General features: G+C 57.8%; 1 protein-coding gene across 2 annotated transcripts; it reads right to left on the reverse strand.

Annotated features, from left to right (window-relative positions):
• Positions 1-3,537: 3,537 nt before the first annotated feature.
• SGCA (sarcoglycan alpha) lies at positions 3,538-13,795 on the reverse strand. 2 transcript variants are annotated; one of them, XM_035026879.1, is made up of 10 exons: positions 13,693-13,795; positions 12,476-12,595; positions 12,220-12,374; positions 11,990-12,062; positions 11,437-11,635; positions 10,893-11,055; positions 9,731-9,939; positions 9,502-9,528; positions 3,993-4,185; positions 3,538-3,691 (listed from the first exon to the last, which is right to left on the reverse strand). In XM_035026879.1, exons 1-9 carry the CDS (start codon positions 13,724-13,726, stop codon positions 4,005-4,007), a joined length of 1,161 nt encoding a protein of 386 aa, XP_034882770.1. In that variant the 5' UTR covers positions 13,727-13,795; the 3' UTR covers positions 3,538-3,691; positions 3,993-4,004. The 2 variants fall into 2 exon arrangements, with proteins under 2 accessions (XP_034882770.1, XP_034882769.1); XM_035026878.1 differs by having other exon boundaries at positions 3,538-3,717.
• Between the last annotated feature and the right edge of the window lie 264 nt (positions 13,796-14,059).

Below are 14,059 nucleotides of genomic sequence, written 5' to 3' on the forward strand. Positions count from 1 at the left end.
TTCATGCATGCACAGAGGTCTGGTACAAGCAGGTGTTCTGGAGAAAGCGAGGATAGGGGCCGAGTTCTGGGTTTGGGTCGATCTGGAGTGGAGATAAAGGAAGAGCCGTGAAACCAGCGCTGCCCAGTAAAAATAGTATGCGAGCCACAGATGTAATTTTTCATTTCAGCCGTATTAAGGCAATAAAAAGAAACAGGTGAAGTTAATTTTAATAACATGTTTTATTTAACCCAGTATACCTCAGAACATCACTTCACTGGCCAGCAGAGCGGCACCAGGAAGCAGGAGAATTTCAGCCTCCACCCCAGACTTAGAAGGAGAGCGTGAACCCTTCACAGGGCACAGGGTGTAAATGGAGCTCATTTAAGCTGGACCTCAGGGGGCAGGGGGACCCCACGGGCCTCTGGTTTGGCCGTGCTCACGCGAGGGTTCATGTGTAATAATGTCTCCTTTCTTGGGAGCTGTCAGATGCTGGGCACTCGTCCGGGGCTCACAAATCCTCCCAACAGCCCCCAGGCAGTTATGATTAATGTCTTACGACTAAAGGAACTATCAGAGCTGCAATTCGAGTCCTGCTCGCTCTGAGCCCAAATCCCAACAAACCCACCCTGTAAATGTGTGTGTGTGTGTGTGTGTGAAGAATCGGGGAGACACAGGCCCTGTGGGGACTGAAGCCAGCTGTAGGTAGGGCCCTGTGTTCCCCTTGGGCAGACATCCTCCTCCCGGACTGAGAGGTGCTGAGGGAAGGTTGAGAGTCAGGCCACGGTGGGGCCCTGTTTAGGGTGAAGGTGGAGGCCCCTGGGTCTCCGGGCAGCGCTGGCCGTGGGGCTGGAGGAGCCGAGGGTGGGGCAGGGCATGAGGCCGCATCTCAGGGTGGAGGGCACTGGGGGGCCACAGGGGCTGGTTTCCCGTGGCTGTGGAGGGTTGGGCGTGACTGCCGTGGGAGCTCGCCCCTCGGCGAGGAGAGAGGTGCTGCGTCCGGCCGCGCCTGTCCCACGCACTGCCAGGGCGCCTGGGTGAGCGCGTGTGTGTGCCCAGGCTCCGTGTCCTCCGCAGTCACGCCATCCTCCCAGCTACTTGTCTGGGCCACTTCCTCCCAGGCCAGCAGCCAGGCTCCCGTGTGCTCCTCGGAGCCAAGATCTCAAGGCAAAGCCGTGTGGTGAAGGGAAGCGAGGGCCCGGCCGGGAACGCTCCCAGCCCTGGCTGCCCCGGGCAGGAGCGCAGAGACGCGGAGAGGGCAGCCCCCTCCTCAAGGGGGCAGGGATGGAGGAGGGGCACCCCGGAGAGCAGGCTGGCGGCTCAGAGCCTCCAGCCAGGGCAGACTCTGTGCAAGTCCAGATTTTGGCCAGATGAGGGGCCTCGAGGCAAAGGAGGAAATGAAGAGACAGAGACACCATCTTGTCAGAGGACCCATGTGGGTGGGGGGTGGCCACCCCTACAGACACTCGGTCAAAAACATCTACTGAGCACCTCCTCTGTGCCAGCACTGAGCCTCTGCCCGCCTCTGGAGATGCTTATGGGATAACTAACTAACTAATAGGGATGGGATGCCCAGCAGGCAGGGCAACCCCAATATAACAGCAGACGTTCTAGCAATGGCCTTGTGCACCCCCTTTGCTCAGAGAGGAGGAGCAACTTCCGTAAGAGCTCTGAGCACACCAGACCCCAGCATCAGAGCATCCTTCCTGAGCACCTCCTGTGCTCAGGCGCTGCCCCCATCTGCAGAGGGCCCCCAGAAACCTGCCCTCCTGGAGCTTCTATCTAGGGTGGGAAGCCAGCCTGAACAGGGCACGAGGGGGGTGCAGGGTGCCCTGGAAGCAGGGGGGCCGGAGGGGGCTCTCTGAGGAGCTGCCACTTGGACAAAGACCAAAACAACGGCAGTGGGGGGGGGGCGGTTATGTGGATGGGGGGAGGGGGCTGGGGGATCCCGGCAGAGGAAAGGGCAGGGGCAAAGGCCCTGAGGCAGGACCGGGTTATGAGGCAGGCTGCAGTGGCCATGTGAAGAGTAGGAAGGAGATCAGAGGGCTGGGCACGGCCGGCACGTCCAGTCAAGAGCATGGATCTTACTCTCAGTGTGACCGGAAGGCATTGGAGGGTCAAAAGCAGGGGGAGTGATACCCGATCTTTCTTCTGAAAGGATGGGCCCCGGCTCCTGCTGGAGCTGAGACTGGAGGGGCAGAAGGGACGGGGTGCCACGGGGAGGCTGTTGCAGGGGCCCAGGAGCCAGATCCTGGTGCTGCACAGGGAAGGTCAGAGTGGAGGCCGTGAGAAGTGGATGGATTCAGGCCGTACTCGAAGGGGGGGGATTCCGGGGAATGAGAGAAAGGGGAGGGGCCCAAGGGGACACTCACCACCCCCTTGCCTGTACATTTCTGAACACCTGGAAGCAGTATTCAGAAACTTAGCCATCCTCAGAGGCCCTTGGCCTAGGAGGGGCCACCACCAGACTGGGGGCTGCCCTCCCCATCAGCCCCAAGCCTGGGCCCCTGTCTCCAGGTAAGGGGGAAAATTCCATGTGCAGCCCCCCATCTCCACCGCCCACTGCCCCCTGGGGGAAGGGAGAGGGATGGTTGAGAGTCAGCCCCAGGACCGTGGGTGGATCCCAGGCCTGGTGGGTCAAACTCAAAAAGCGATTTTGAGGTCACCACGAAGCACGTCTTGTCCTTGTTTGGATTTTCTTGGAGTTGCCACCCAGATCTAGAGGCCTGAGACCTAGGCCATAAATCCCAGCTCCTCTGCCATCCCTCCTTTATCTGGGTCCCCTCTCGGGCCTGATCTCTGGCTTGGCCTCCCAAGGCAGTGGTCAGATGTGAGACTGGGTGCGGCTCAGGACGGCAGTGGGCAGGGGCCCAGCTGGTCTGGTGTGGTTGTATCCACCTGGGAGAAACAAGCTCGGGCGTCTTCCTAGCCAGCTGAGCTCTCCAGGGCCAAGCTGGTGAGTGACATTCAGCTCAACAAGGGTGCCAGGTCGTGCTGTGTCCCCTGACCTCTGCCCGGCCCCTGGGGAAGCCCACCAGTAATGGGTCACTGAGCCCAGGCATTCAGGGTCCCCTATCCCAACCCCTCTCTCCATATACAGACTGGACTCCCTCACAGCATGAGTTACAAAGGGGCTCTTCCTCTAGGGGATCCGGACAGATAAGAGCCCGGACCTCTTGCTTCCAGAACCCTTCAGCCCTGGCAGCGTGGAGGTAGACATACCAGGTTCTAACCCAAGCTCTGCCACTCGCTTGCTCTGTGACCTTGGGTAAGTTGCTTACTCTCCTTGGGCCTCGGTTTCCTCCTCTGTAAAGTGGGGATGAGGAGCCAGTAATACCGCACTGTCAGGTTCTGTCCGAGGATTAAGACCAGGGCCGCAGATAGCAGGTCCTTCGCTCTTTCTTCCAGAGAAGTTGAGAAAACAGCAAAATGCCAAGAGTCCAAAGGGCAGGCTGGCAGCCCCTGGCTGCCTCTGAGGGCTCCCGGAGGCAGAAAGGGAAACTGAGGCAGCGAGTGCTGGTGGGAGGCTGCTGAGAAGAAGGAGCTGACAGCCACAAGTGAGCAGAGCGGCATCTATTTATTCTGGGGGTCCTGACCCCAGACACCCTCACCTCCCCCGCTGCCATCTCTCTGCTTGTTCCCAGCCTGGGGCCGTCCGGCCAGGGCCCGGGATCCTGAGGAAGGATGTGGCTGTGGGCCAGCTGCTCTGTGCCTGGCGGGAGGAGGAGGAGGCTGGGTCTGGGACCGGAACAGCAGAGGGAGGGTGTGAGGGGCTGTGATGCCCAGGCCTCCGACTGGTCCTCCTGCCTCCCCAGCCCAGCCCTCCGACCCCGAGTGTTGGGCCTGGGGGGCATAGCCCTGGCCCTGCTGAGCAAACCCCACAGCTGCCTCAGAGGAGCAGGCGGGGCTGGTGCCCCTTCCCTGGACCTCGCCCTCCCCACCATCTGCCCCAGCCTCGAGCCAGAAGCCACCTTGTTCCCTGAAATGAGGCTGGCACCGCCCCGCAGGCCCACCTGGCTGTGCCCTCAGTGCTGGTCCAGGATGAGGGGCACCTGGGCGCTGTCCACTTGTGGAGGCAGCCGCTCGCCTGTGCGCACGTTGAACATGGGCAGCGTGGACAGCGGCCGGGGCACCTCCCGGCTGGATGCCATCTGCCGCAGCTCCTCTGTGTTCCCGCGGATGGTGCAATGGTGGACCATCTGGATGCTGGGTGCACAGAGCCGGCAGAGTTGTCAGCTCTGGGAGTCAACCCCCCCCCCCACCGAGGCCCAGGGTGGCCCTGCCTGTCCTCCCTACCTGCTAGGTAGGGGGACACTCACACACATGATGCGTGGGGGGAGGACAAACAGGAAGGTCTTTGGTGCCAGCTCAGCGTCCAGTGACTGGCATAGGCTGTGGGTATAGACAGCCTGGATTCAAAGCTGTGTGTCCCTGGCAAGGTACTGAACCACTCTGTGCCTCGGTGTGCTCAACTGTAAAATGGGCATAATACTAGAACCTACCTCCTAGCACTGTGGTGGGAATTAAATGAGAAAAATGTTTAGACAAGTGCTTGGCGCATGCTAAGAGCTCCCGCGATACTCGGCATGAATAGATACCCACAGTGGATCCATATTTCCAGAGGCCAGCATTTGCTGGGCTTTATATTCCCATGACCCTCTAGGTCCCTTCTAGCACTCAGTTCCCTCCCCTAATACTCTCTCCTACCATTGACCATCCAGTCCTCCCTGTCTCATGCCTGCCTTAGTCTGGCAAACCTCCCCCCCTCCATCTCTTCCCACCTCCTGCTTTGGCTCCTGCTGTTTCCAGCCAGACCTCTACGGTCTCATCTTCCTGCTTCTCCCAGCTGGCCTCCCTGGCCTTTGTACCTGGACCTCTCCCACCCGACGCCAGGACTAGCTCTGGACACTGAGTCTTTGCTCTCTGGCTTTATTCCGGACCACAGCTCCCCTGGCTCCGCCCTCAGTGGGCCTGAAATCCCCAGGGCAGTCAGGAAGTCCCTTCTGAGTTCTAGTCTTTCTAGAAGAAGATTTTCTTCTTTCTTCTCAGAAAGCTCAGCCGCATTCTCATTTGAGATCCTCACGAGCTTGCTTTCTGCTGTGGGGGGCAAGCTTCAGTTCATTCTGGGACGTAGGGTAGCACAGTGTAACCAAGCAGGAGGACTTGCTTTGGGTTTGAATGTGAGTTCTGCTACTTACTGCCTGTGTGACCGTATGCAAGTCACTTAACTTCTCTGTGCCACTATTTCCTCAATTACAATGCGGTTTTTGTACAAATGAAATGAGTTAATACAGGAAATACTTCGATGTCTCCTGGTCAGCCTCACAGCAAGTGGTAGCTAATATTACAGGGAGCCTGACATGGCTATCAACATCATCAGTGTTATTTTATTATAGTAGGTTCATTGATGTACTTGGCCTCCAGTAGTGGGATGTTTCCAAGCCCCTTTACATGAACCCACCCACATTTGTGGGTCCAGCCTGGAGATATTTTCCCGGACTACCTGGTTGCCAGGTGAGACAGATAGCAGGGACTCTTCATTACAAACAATAAGAATTAGTTTCCTTGGGGGGTGCCTGGGTGGCTCAGTTAGTTAAGCGACTGCCTTCAGCTCAGGTCATGGTCCTGGAGTCCTGGGATCGAGTCCCACATCGGGCTTCCTGCTCCACAGGGAGTCTGCTTCTCCTTCTGACGCTCCCCTCTCTCATGCTCTCTCTCTCTCTCAAATAAATAAATAAAAATCTTAAAAAAAAAAAAGAATTAGTTTCCTTGGGACGCCTGGGTGGCTCATTCGGTTGAGCATCAGACTCTTGATTTCTGCTCAGGTCATCAACTCAGGGTCCTGAGATTGAGCCCCGAGTGGGGCTCCACGCTCAGCTGGGAGTCTGCTTCTCTCCCTCTTCCTCTGCCCAGCCCCCCACCCGACCAACTCTCAAAATAAATAAAGTCTTAAAAAAAAAAGAGGGCTCCTGGGTGACTCAGTTGGTTAAGTGTGTGACTTCGGCTCAGGTCATGATCCCGGGGTCGTGGGATCGAGTCCCACATCGAGCTCTCTGCTCAGCAAGGAGTCTGCTTCTCCCTCTCCGGCTGCCCCTCCCCCTGCTTGTGCTCGCTCTCTCTCTTGCTCTCAAATAAATAGTCTTAAAAAAAAAAGAATTCATTTCCTTAAAGGGGTGGGGGCCCAAGGCAGGGCCTGGGTTGACTTGATCAAATGGGGGAGGGGCAATGATCCCCACCCCTGTCCAAGTCTCAGTTAGTGGATACCAACACCAGCTAGAGCCTGAGAGATTAGATGACAGGTCAGACTTTCTGGCTTCCTGCTGAATGGGCCACACTCCTTGGTGGGGGCGGAGAGCAGGACCAGGTCCTGTCTGGTTGGCGGGAAGAGGTGGAGTCAGCCTCTAAGGCCAGGGGAGGATCAAGATGAGCTCTTGAGACTGGAATTTGGCAAGCAGAGCTGTCCAAAACACAATTTTCCATTCCCAGGCAAGAGGAGGCTGAGGGAGTAAGGAAGCAAGAAGCATGTGGATGCTTAGGGCCAGAGGCAGCCAGGCAGGTAATGCCCTGGCAGGGGAAGGCCCCCTCCCCACCCCCAGCCCCACATCTGGGTCTCATTACTCTGGCGACACACACAGGTGGAAAATGTTCTGGGGATGTTTTTCCAGAGCAGGAGCAGAAGGAGCAGAAGCCAGCCCCGCTGCTGCCTTCCCCTACAGCCCTTCCACATCAGCACCTGGGCAGACAAACGAATAGGCGGGCATTCCTACACACACACACACACACACACACACACACACACACATTCTCCACCACCAACACACAGCCCTTGAGCCCTGTTTCTGACACACAGACCACAGTAAAGGGTCAGGCTGGAGGACCTTCTGACCAGCAAACTCTGATACAGGCAGCAGAATCACAATTTGTGGATAATTTGAAAAATGGTAGACATTGAACAAGAAAAAAAAAATGGAATCTGTAGAAATAAGTCCACTCAAAATCCAAACCAACAAGGGCTAATATGGCACACGGTAAGCCTGGTGATTGAGTCAACATTGATGGAGGAAGCAGATTTTCCTGAGAGCTTCCAAGCTCCAAAACTGAGCCAGCAGAACCAGGCCGTGCTCAAAATCACTGGTCAGAAGAGAATTTCCACAATGGCAGAAGGTATAATTGATCAAATTTGGCACAGGCCAAAAAAATTGAGGAATGAAATGTTCCTTGAAAAACTGACATGGAAAATCATTCATCCCGATGGGAAAAAGAATTCTATCAAATAAAAATGAAAATAGGAAAAAAAAAAGCAAAGCAGAGCCTTTCCATTGCTTTGTGATCAAAGGTGACCCAGGAATCAAATCGACCTGGGCAGAGCAAGGAATTATAGTTTTGTTCACTCTGGAAAATACTTTCCCCATAACAATTCAGAAATGTGGGTATAATTCTGTTGCTAAAAATATTTGTATTCCTCAACCCAATGGGTTGAGATAGGTCAAGATGGTGGGTTTAAAACTGAGGTCTCAGGGGGTACCTGGGTGGCTCAGTCGGTTAAGTGTCTGACCCTCGATTTCAGCTCAGGTCATGAGCTTGGGGTCCTGAGATGGAGCCCCATGTCACACTCCACACTCAGTGCAGAGTCAGCTTGTCCCTCTCTCTCCCCTCTCTCCCCACCCCCCACCTCTTGCTCTCATTCTCTCTCTCAAATAAATAAATAAATAAATAAATAAATAAAATCTTTTTTAAAAACTGGGGTCTCAGAACACCCTGAAATCAGCTGGTCCAGGTGCATACGTTTCTAAACACACATGCACGTGCATGAACACACCACATGAGTCCACCCATCCACCCACACAGCCTCAGCCCTTCTTCCCAGGGTACCTGGCTTGTCAAATGCCCACACTTATCTGCAACTCCTGTCTGCACCTCCCGGGAGGGAACAATGGGACCACTGTGACCTTCACAGGATTCTGGTGGCCTCACAATGTCCCCCTGAGGTCACCACAGAGGTAACCTTGCCACCCCCTGCCCCTGAGGCACAAGTCTGCTGAGGCCAGCCGTGGGTGATCATCCTTGGTCCTACTTCTGGCCACCCAGGGGGAGGCTGGGGCTGGAGCTCTCCGAGGAAGCCTCTGAGGGAACCAGGACCAGAGACTCGCCTCACCCACCGAAGAGCAGCCCAGTGGAGACTTCCAGCCGCCACCCTGGAGGTCCCTGCACCTAGTTCCCTTCAACCGCCCCAGGGAGAGATACAGAAAGACACTTCGGCTCCTCCCCCATCTGCACCCTTGGTCTCCAACACTGCCCAGGGTGCAGGCAGGCAGGCCAGCGCCCCTGGGGCCCCTAGCAAGAATGAGAGTGGGCGCCGCACCAGCCCCCAAACCCGCCAGAAGCCCAGCATATCCAAGGTGATCCTGGGGGTTGTGGCGGACAAGGGCATGCACAACCGCGTGAGTCTAGCCACCCTGAAGAAGGCGGTCACCGCCATGGGCTACAGCACGACCCGGAACGCCTGGCACTTCAAGCGAGCGCTCAAGGGGCTGGTGGACAAGGGCGTCCTCAAGCAGGTGACCGGCAAGGGGGCCTTGGGCTCCTTCCGCATGGGCAAGAAGTTTGCCTCCAAGTTCAAGCTCAGGGACCAGAGACAACGCCAGTCGGGGCAGCGCCGGCCTCGGAAGCGCCGGCCTGGGCAGCGCCGGCCTCGGAAGGGCCGGCCTCGGAAGGGCCGGCCTGGGCAGCGCCGACTGCTAGTGGGCTCCCGAAGGGGGCGCAAGCGGCTACGCAAGGAGGTTCGCAGGGTGGCCAAATGCCGCCGCAGTTAACGAGGCAGGCCAGGCAAGCAGGCAAGGGTGCCAGGCCCACCACAGGCTCAGTGCAGTGGAAATAAAGGGAGCCTAACTTATCTCACACCTGCCTCCTGGAATCTTTGGAGCTCAGGGGAGTGGGAGTGGAAGGAAGCTGGGGACAGAGGAGGAGTAAGGCCGTTGGGGGTGGGAACCTGAGCAAAGGAAGAGTGAGATGGATTTGGGGAAAGGGCTGGAGGAATTGAAAGCATCCACAGACATTAGCTAGTTCACTGACCCCGTCATCAGAAACCAGGGCCAGAGAGCATCATGCTGATTGTGGGGCAGAAGCCAGGCTGGAGCCATACCTAATGTCTGACACAGGGAAGTGTGCGTGTGTGTGCGTGTGTGTGCGTGTGTGCGTGTGCACGCAGCCTCTTAAGTGGCCTCTCGAACCTTTTCCCCCAGGGTGGCCGCAGGCCCCCACACCTGGCCGGGTCCCCTCCTGTGCCCCATCCCAGGTTGGAGTCCTCCACGGAGACGCAGAAAATGAGAAGGCCGGGTCAGAAGAGGTCAGACCCAGCAACCAGCCAGCCCAGACCAGGAGCTCGGAGGCCAGGCGTGGCCCCCATCAGCTCAGAGTAATCTGGCTTGTCTGTGCTGCTCATGGAGGTTAGGGAGGGGGGTCTAGCTTGGCAGTCTAGGGGTGCTCCCACCCAGCCCCCCCCCCCAGCTTTCCCCTACTTACTCCGAGGTGGCTAGGTCTCTCTTCAGCCTGTGGAAAATCGAGGGAGGGGGTTAGCTATTATCCACACCCCTCCCTCCTGGTGCCAGGCGAGGCAAGAGGTCCCCACCCCCTTCCTGGCTGAGGACCCCGCTCCCTGAGGAGTCTGTGTCCCCAGGCAGCACAGCGCCCCAAAGAGCCCCATGGGGGTGAGCAGCAGTGCCCTCCCTGCCCATCTGTCCCCCACACTCACCGTCCTTCCCGCCGGCAGCACATGACATAGGCCAGCCCCAGAGTGAGCAGGAGAGCCACCAGCAGGGGCACCAGGAGGGTGACCAGCGCGTCGGTGAGGAAGTCTCGGGCCGTGGCCTCAGTAGGTGGGCAGAAGAACGGGTCATGCTCCAGGATCCCATCGCCTGGGGTGGGCACCTCATCTGCGGGCTCTGGCACTGACTTATCCACCTGCTCAGAGAGCCCAGGGCTCACTGAGGAGCCGTTGGCTGGACACAGAGACCCCCTGGGGGGACGGGGCAGGGGTGCCCATACAACCACAGGGTTTCCTCCTGCCTGTCTCCCCCAGCTTGGGTGACCTCTCAGGACAAGCACTGGACTAGGAACCCAGAGAGAAGGACGAGGAGAGGCAGGTCCATACAATGGTTAGAGCGCACTTCTAGGGCCCGACTGCCTGGGTTTGAATCCCGATTCAGACAAGTGCTGTGCTGGATGTCTTCCCTCCAGGTGCCTCCTTTCCCTCACCTGGAATGTCAGAACGCTAATAGTGGACCCTGTTTCTGGGGTGGTGGTGAGGGTAAAGCATGTTGATTGGCTAGAGCCTAGCACACAGCAAGTGCTCGAGGATGTTGATCTGTCCCTGGCTGCACTGTTGGTCAATTCACAGGAACAGAGTACTCCAGGGGTTCCCAACCTGGGGAGTCAGGGTCTCTAGGGACCCCAGATAATTGTGCTCAACATCCCAAAGAGCAGTAGTGAGCATCTTTGGTTTATAACTTGGAGGTGAGAGGTATCTGTTCCTTATTGCAGGCCGATTTGCTAGGTGACACCTTAGAAGGAAGCAGAGCTGTCCTAAAGAGTCCCCTGGTGGGGAAAGGGTTTTTAGAACTGCCCTATTGGAGTGATTGTTCTAGCTGTTGGGTTGTGCGCATCAAGGACTTCTGGACCCTGGGATCCCTTTTCTGGATTATGGACTCTGTCGCCCTCTTGTGGGATGAGGTGGAACTTCAGAGCGCGCAAGCGCGCACGTGTGTGTGTGTGTGTGTGTGTGTGTGTGTGAGCGTGCTCGCCACCCTGACCATAATCAGAGAAAGAAACAGGATGGGGTGGGAATAGGGCTAGGCAGGAGACTGTGATGGGGGTCATGCCCCATCCCCACACCCGGATCCAGGGTCCCTCCTCACCAGGGACACATTGCACCAGTCAACACGGAAGTGAGGTGCCAAGGTGTCATAGCAGGACAGAAGTGGAGGCTGACCCTGGGCACAGCGAGCATGGCTGTCGGGAGATGCCACCATCTTCAGGCAGGTGGAGAAGGGTGAGGCAGAGCCCACCTTGATGTAAACCCTGGGCCCAGATAGAAACCACCATTAACATATGGGGGGGGCACTGGGCACTGGAGATTTGGGGTTGCAGGACCACCTTGAGACCTGGGTTATGGTGAAAGTACACAGAACACCCCAGCCTTCCTGGGGGCCTTATACTCCCAGGAATGTCTTTTGATAGCTGGATCTTTTATGTCCTCACGGGGCATCAGGGAGTATAGAGTTCAGGGTAACTAGGGTTTGGGCCCAGGAAGGGCAAGAAGATGAAGGGGTGGCTGGAGGGAAGTGGACGGTGATGTGAGAGATACACATGGTGTGAAGGTGCACAAAGGTGCTCCATGCCCGCCCACCCGGCCAGCTGCCGCCACCTCCTCCAGGAAGCACTCCGGGGTTGCACACTTACCCTTCCTTGCGACCCTCAATGGGAAGGGGGACGCGGCCCCCACGGTCCAAGGCGGAGGTAATGTTGAGTAGCTGGAGCTCTCCCGGCTCCCAGAGCCCCCCCAGGGCTGTGAGGAAGCGACTGGCAGGGGTTGAGGGCAGCACCTCCTCCACATCATGGCTGCACACCAGGAATTCAGCTTGGTATGGCAGCAGGGGGCCTGGAAATGCCAGGTTGGCACTTGAGGCTCCACACCGAGTCCTGCACGAATCCTTCCCAAGCCTTCCCCCCCCCAAGCTCCTCCCCACGCCCCCTCAGGCTTCTTCTTTCCTCCCTAACTTCCCATCCCTCACAGCCCCAAATGCCCTTCCCACAGCCTCAACAACTTCCCAAGGCCCCAGAGACTGTCAGCAGGACGGCCAAGAATACAAATCTAGAGCCCTTCCAGGACGCCCTGCTCCTGCTACTCCCAAGTATGCCCTTCACACCCCCCTCCCTCCTTCCAAGAGAAACCCCCAAGACTGGAGTTGGGGGAGGGTGGAGGTGGGGCAGGGTTAGGCGGGGCTGACGGTACCTTCTGGGTCGCCAATCAACAGCACCAGCGTCTGTCGGGTGGTGTCAAAGCTGTCCCGATTGTAGGCTGTGACCTGGGGTGGGGAGGATGCAGAAGAGAGCTGAGGGATGGGGCGAGGGGAGAAACGTGGAGGGGACTGAGACACCCTCCAATTAGAGGCATCTAAATTATGTAAATGAACATGCACGAATGCCCACATGGGACACAGCCACTGGGGTCCCTGCTTGTACCTCGATGACCTGGCGCCCACGATCTTCGGGGGTGGGGGCGCCGTAGAGGAAGCCAGGCTGGTGGGGGCTGCGCTGGGTGTAGTGGAGCCACCGAGGCAGGTCTGGGTGTCCCTGGAGGTGGGCGTGGTAGGTGACAGGGGTGGTGGGGGGCACATCTGGTGGAAGGGAGGACAGGGGATTGGAGAAATGACAGGAGGCTCCACCGGCCCCTGGCCAGGCACCACCAGCCCGCTGATGGCCTTTAGGCCCCTCTCACCGACATGTTCGGGACGACGCAGGATGGTTTCCCGGTCCAGGGTGTGCACAAAGATGTGGCCCACAAGAGGCTGTAGGGTGGTCTGCTGGGCCTCGGCGTCCCCCAGCCCTGCCAAGAGACCTGTGGGGACCCCACAACCCCCAAAACACATGCCTCAGCCTTAATCCTGGACAGGGGAGAAGCTCCTGGTGCCCCTAAGAGAGAGGAGAAGTTGTGGGGGGCTCCCAGGAAAGGACAGGTGGAGGGGTCCTCGCTGTGCCACACAAACTTAGATCAGTGACAAGTCCCAGACCTTTGTTGGGTTTGGATTCATGGGAACCCCCTCCTCCAGGCCTCATTTTAGGCTCCCTTTGAGGGGTCACCCCGGGCAGGGACTGCTGTCTGGCTGAGAAGGGTGTGGGGTGTGTGGGGGTGGATGCGTGTTATGGGCACTTGTAAAACAGAACCCTTAAGAATGCGGTGTTAGGGGCACCTGGGAGGCTCAGTCGGTTAAGCATCTGACTCTTGATTTCGGTTCAGGTCATGGTCTCAGGGTCTTGAGATCGAGCCCCGGTCGGCTTCTGCCACTCTGGGCATGGAGCTTGCTTAGGATTCTCTCTCTTTCTCTCCCTCTGCACCTCCCCACCCCTAAGGGCACACTCTCAGTCGCTCTCCCTGCTTTCTCTCTCTCAAAATAAATAAATAAAAACAATTTTTAAAAAAGAATGCTGAGTGTCTGGGAAGCTTGGAGGGGAGGGGGAGAGTGAAGGAGGAGGTGAGTAGCCATTCTGGGACTCCCTCCCAACTCCCCTAATACACAGGGGGAAAGGGGCCCACAGTAGAAACCAATAGAAGCTGAGCAAATGGGATCCTGAGCCCCAGGGAAAGGACCCGCCCCAGCGGGCCCCCACACCCTCCCAAGGCCAAATTTAGCCTGGGCCTAGAAAGAAGGCAGACCAGCCAGCCCATTAAAGGGCCAACGACACTCCAGGCCTGTGCCAGCCCCACCTCGGCCTAGGACACCCCGCCCTTCAGAGCTCCCCGTCCCCCACATCCCAGAGCCCCGCTCCCAGTCCCATTTCCCTGGACCTCCCCCTGGATACAGCATGAACACCCCAAAGTCCTTCTGGGCCCTGGGCCCAGACCCCTCCCCTGAGGGACCTCTGTCTGTCCACCTCTTCACCCATAAATCCCGTCCCTTTGTCCTGGGCCTCTCCCAGAAGAAGGCCCCAACTTGCCCACAAGAAGAATCCAGATTAGAGCTTCAGCCATGGCTGCCCCAGCCTGCCCGGCCCCTGTGAGTGACAGAGACAGGAGCAGGGGGGAGGAGAGAGGGAGGGAGGGATGACGGGGGAGGTGTCCCAGAGCAGCTGACCCCAGCTTCTGCCAGTGGGTCCCTCCCCATCCCCACCCAGAGCAGGCACTGAATCTGGTGTGAACACTCTCCTCACATGACCGGGTCCCTCCAGTGATCCCCTCCCAGTGGCCAGAGAACGTTCTGTAAACCACCAACCTGACTACCTCAGTCCCCCCTGAAAACACTAAGGGATCCCCTTGCCCTGAGTCCCCAGCTGTTGATGGCTTTCCAACCCTGCCTGGACTTGG

Source organism: Mirounga leonina, unplaced genomic scaffold (assembly GCF_011800145.1).
Source record: "Mirounga leonina isolate KUSES-001 unplaced genomic scaffold, KU_Mleo_1.0 Mir_200, whole genome shotgun sequence".
Taxonomy (NCBI): Eukaryota; Metazoa; Chordata; class Mammalia; order Carnivora; family Phocidae; genus Mirounga; species Mirounga leonina.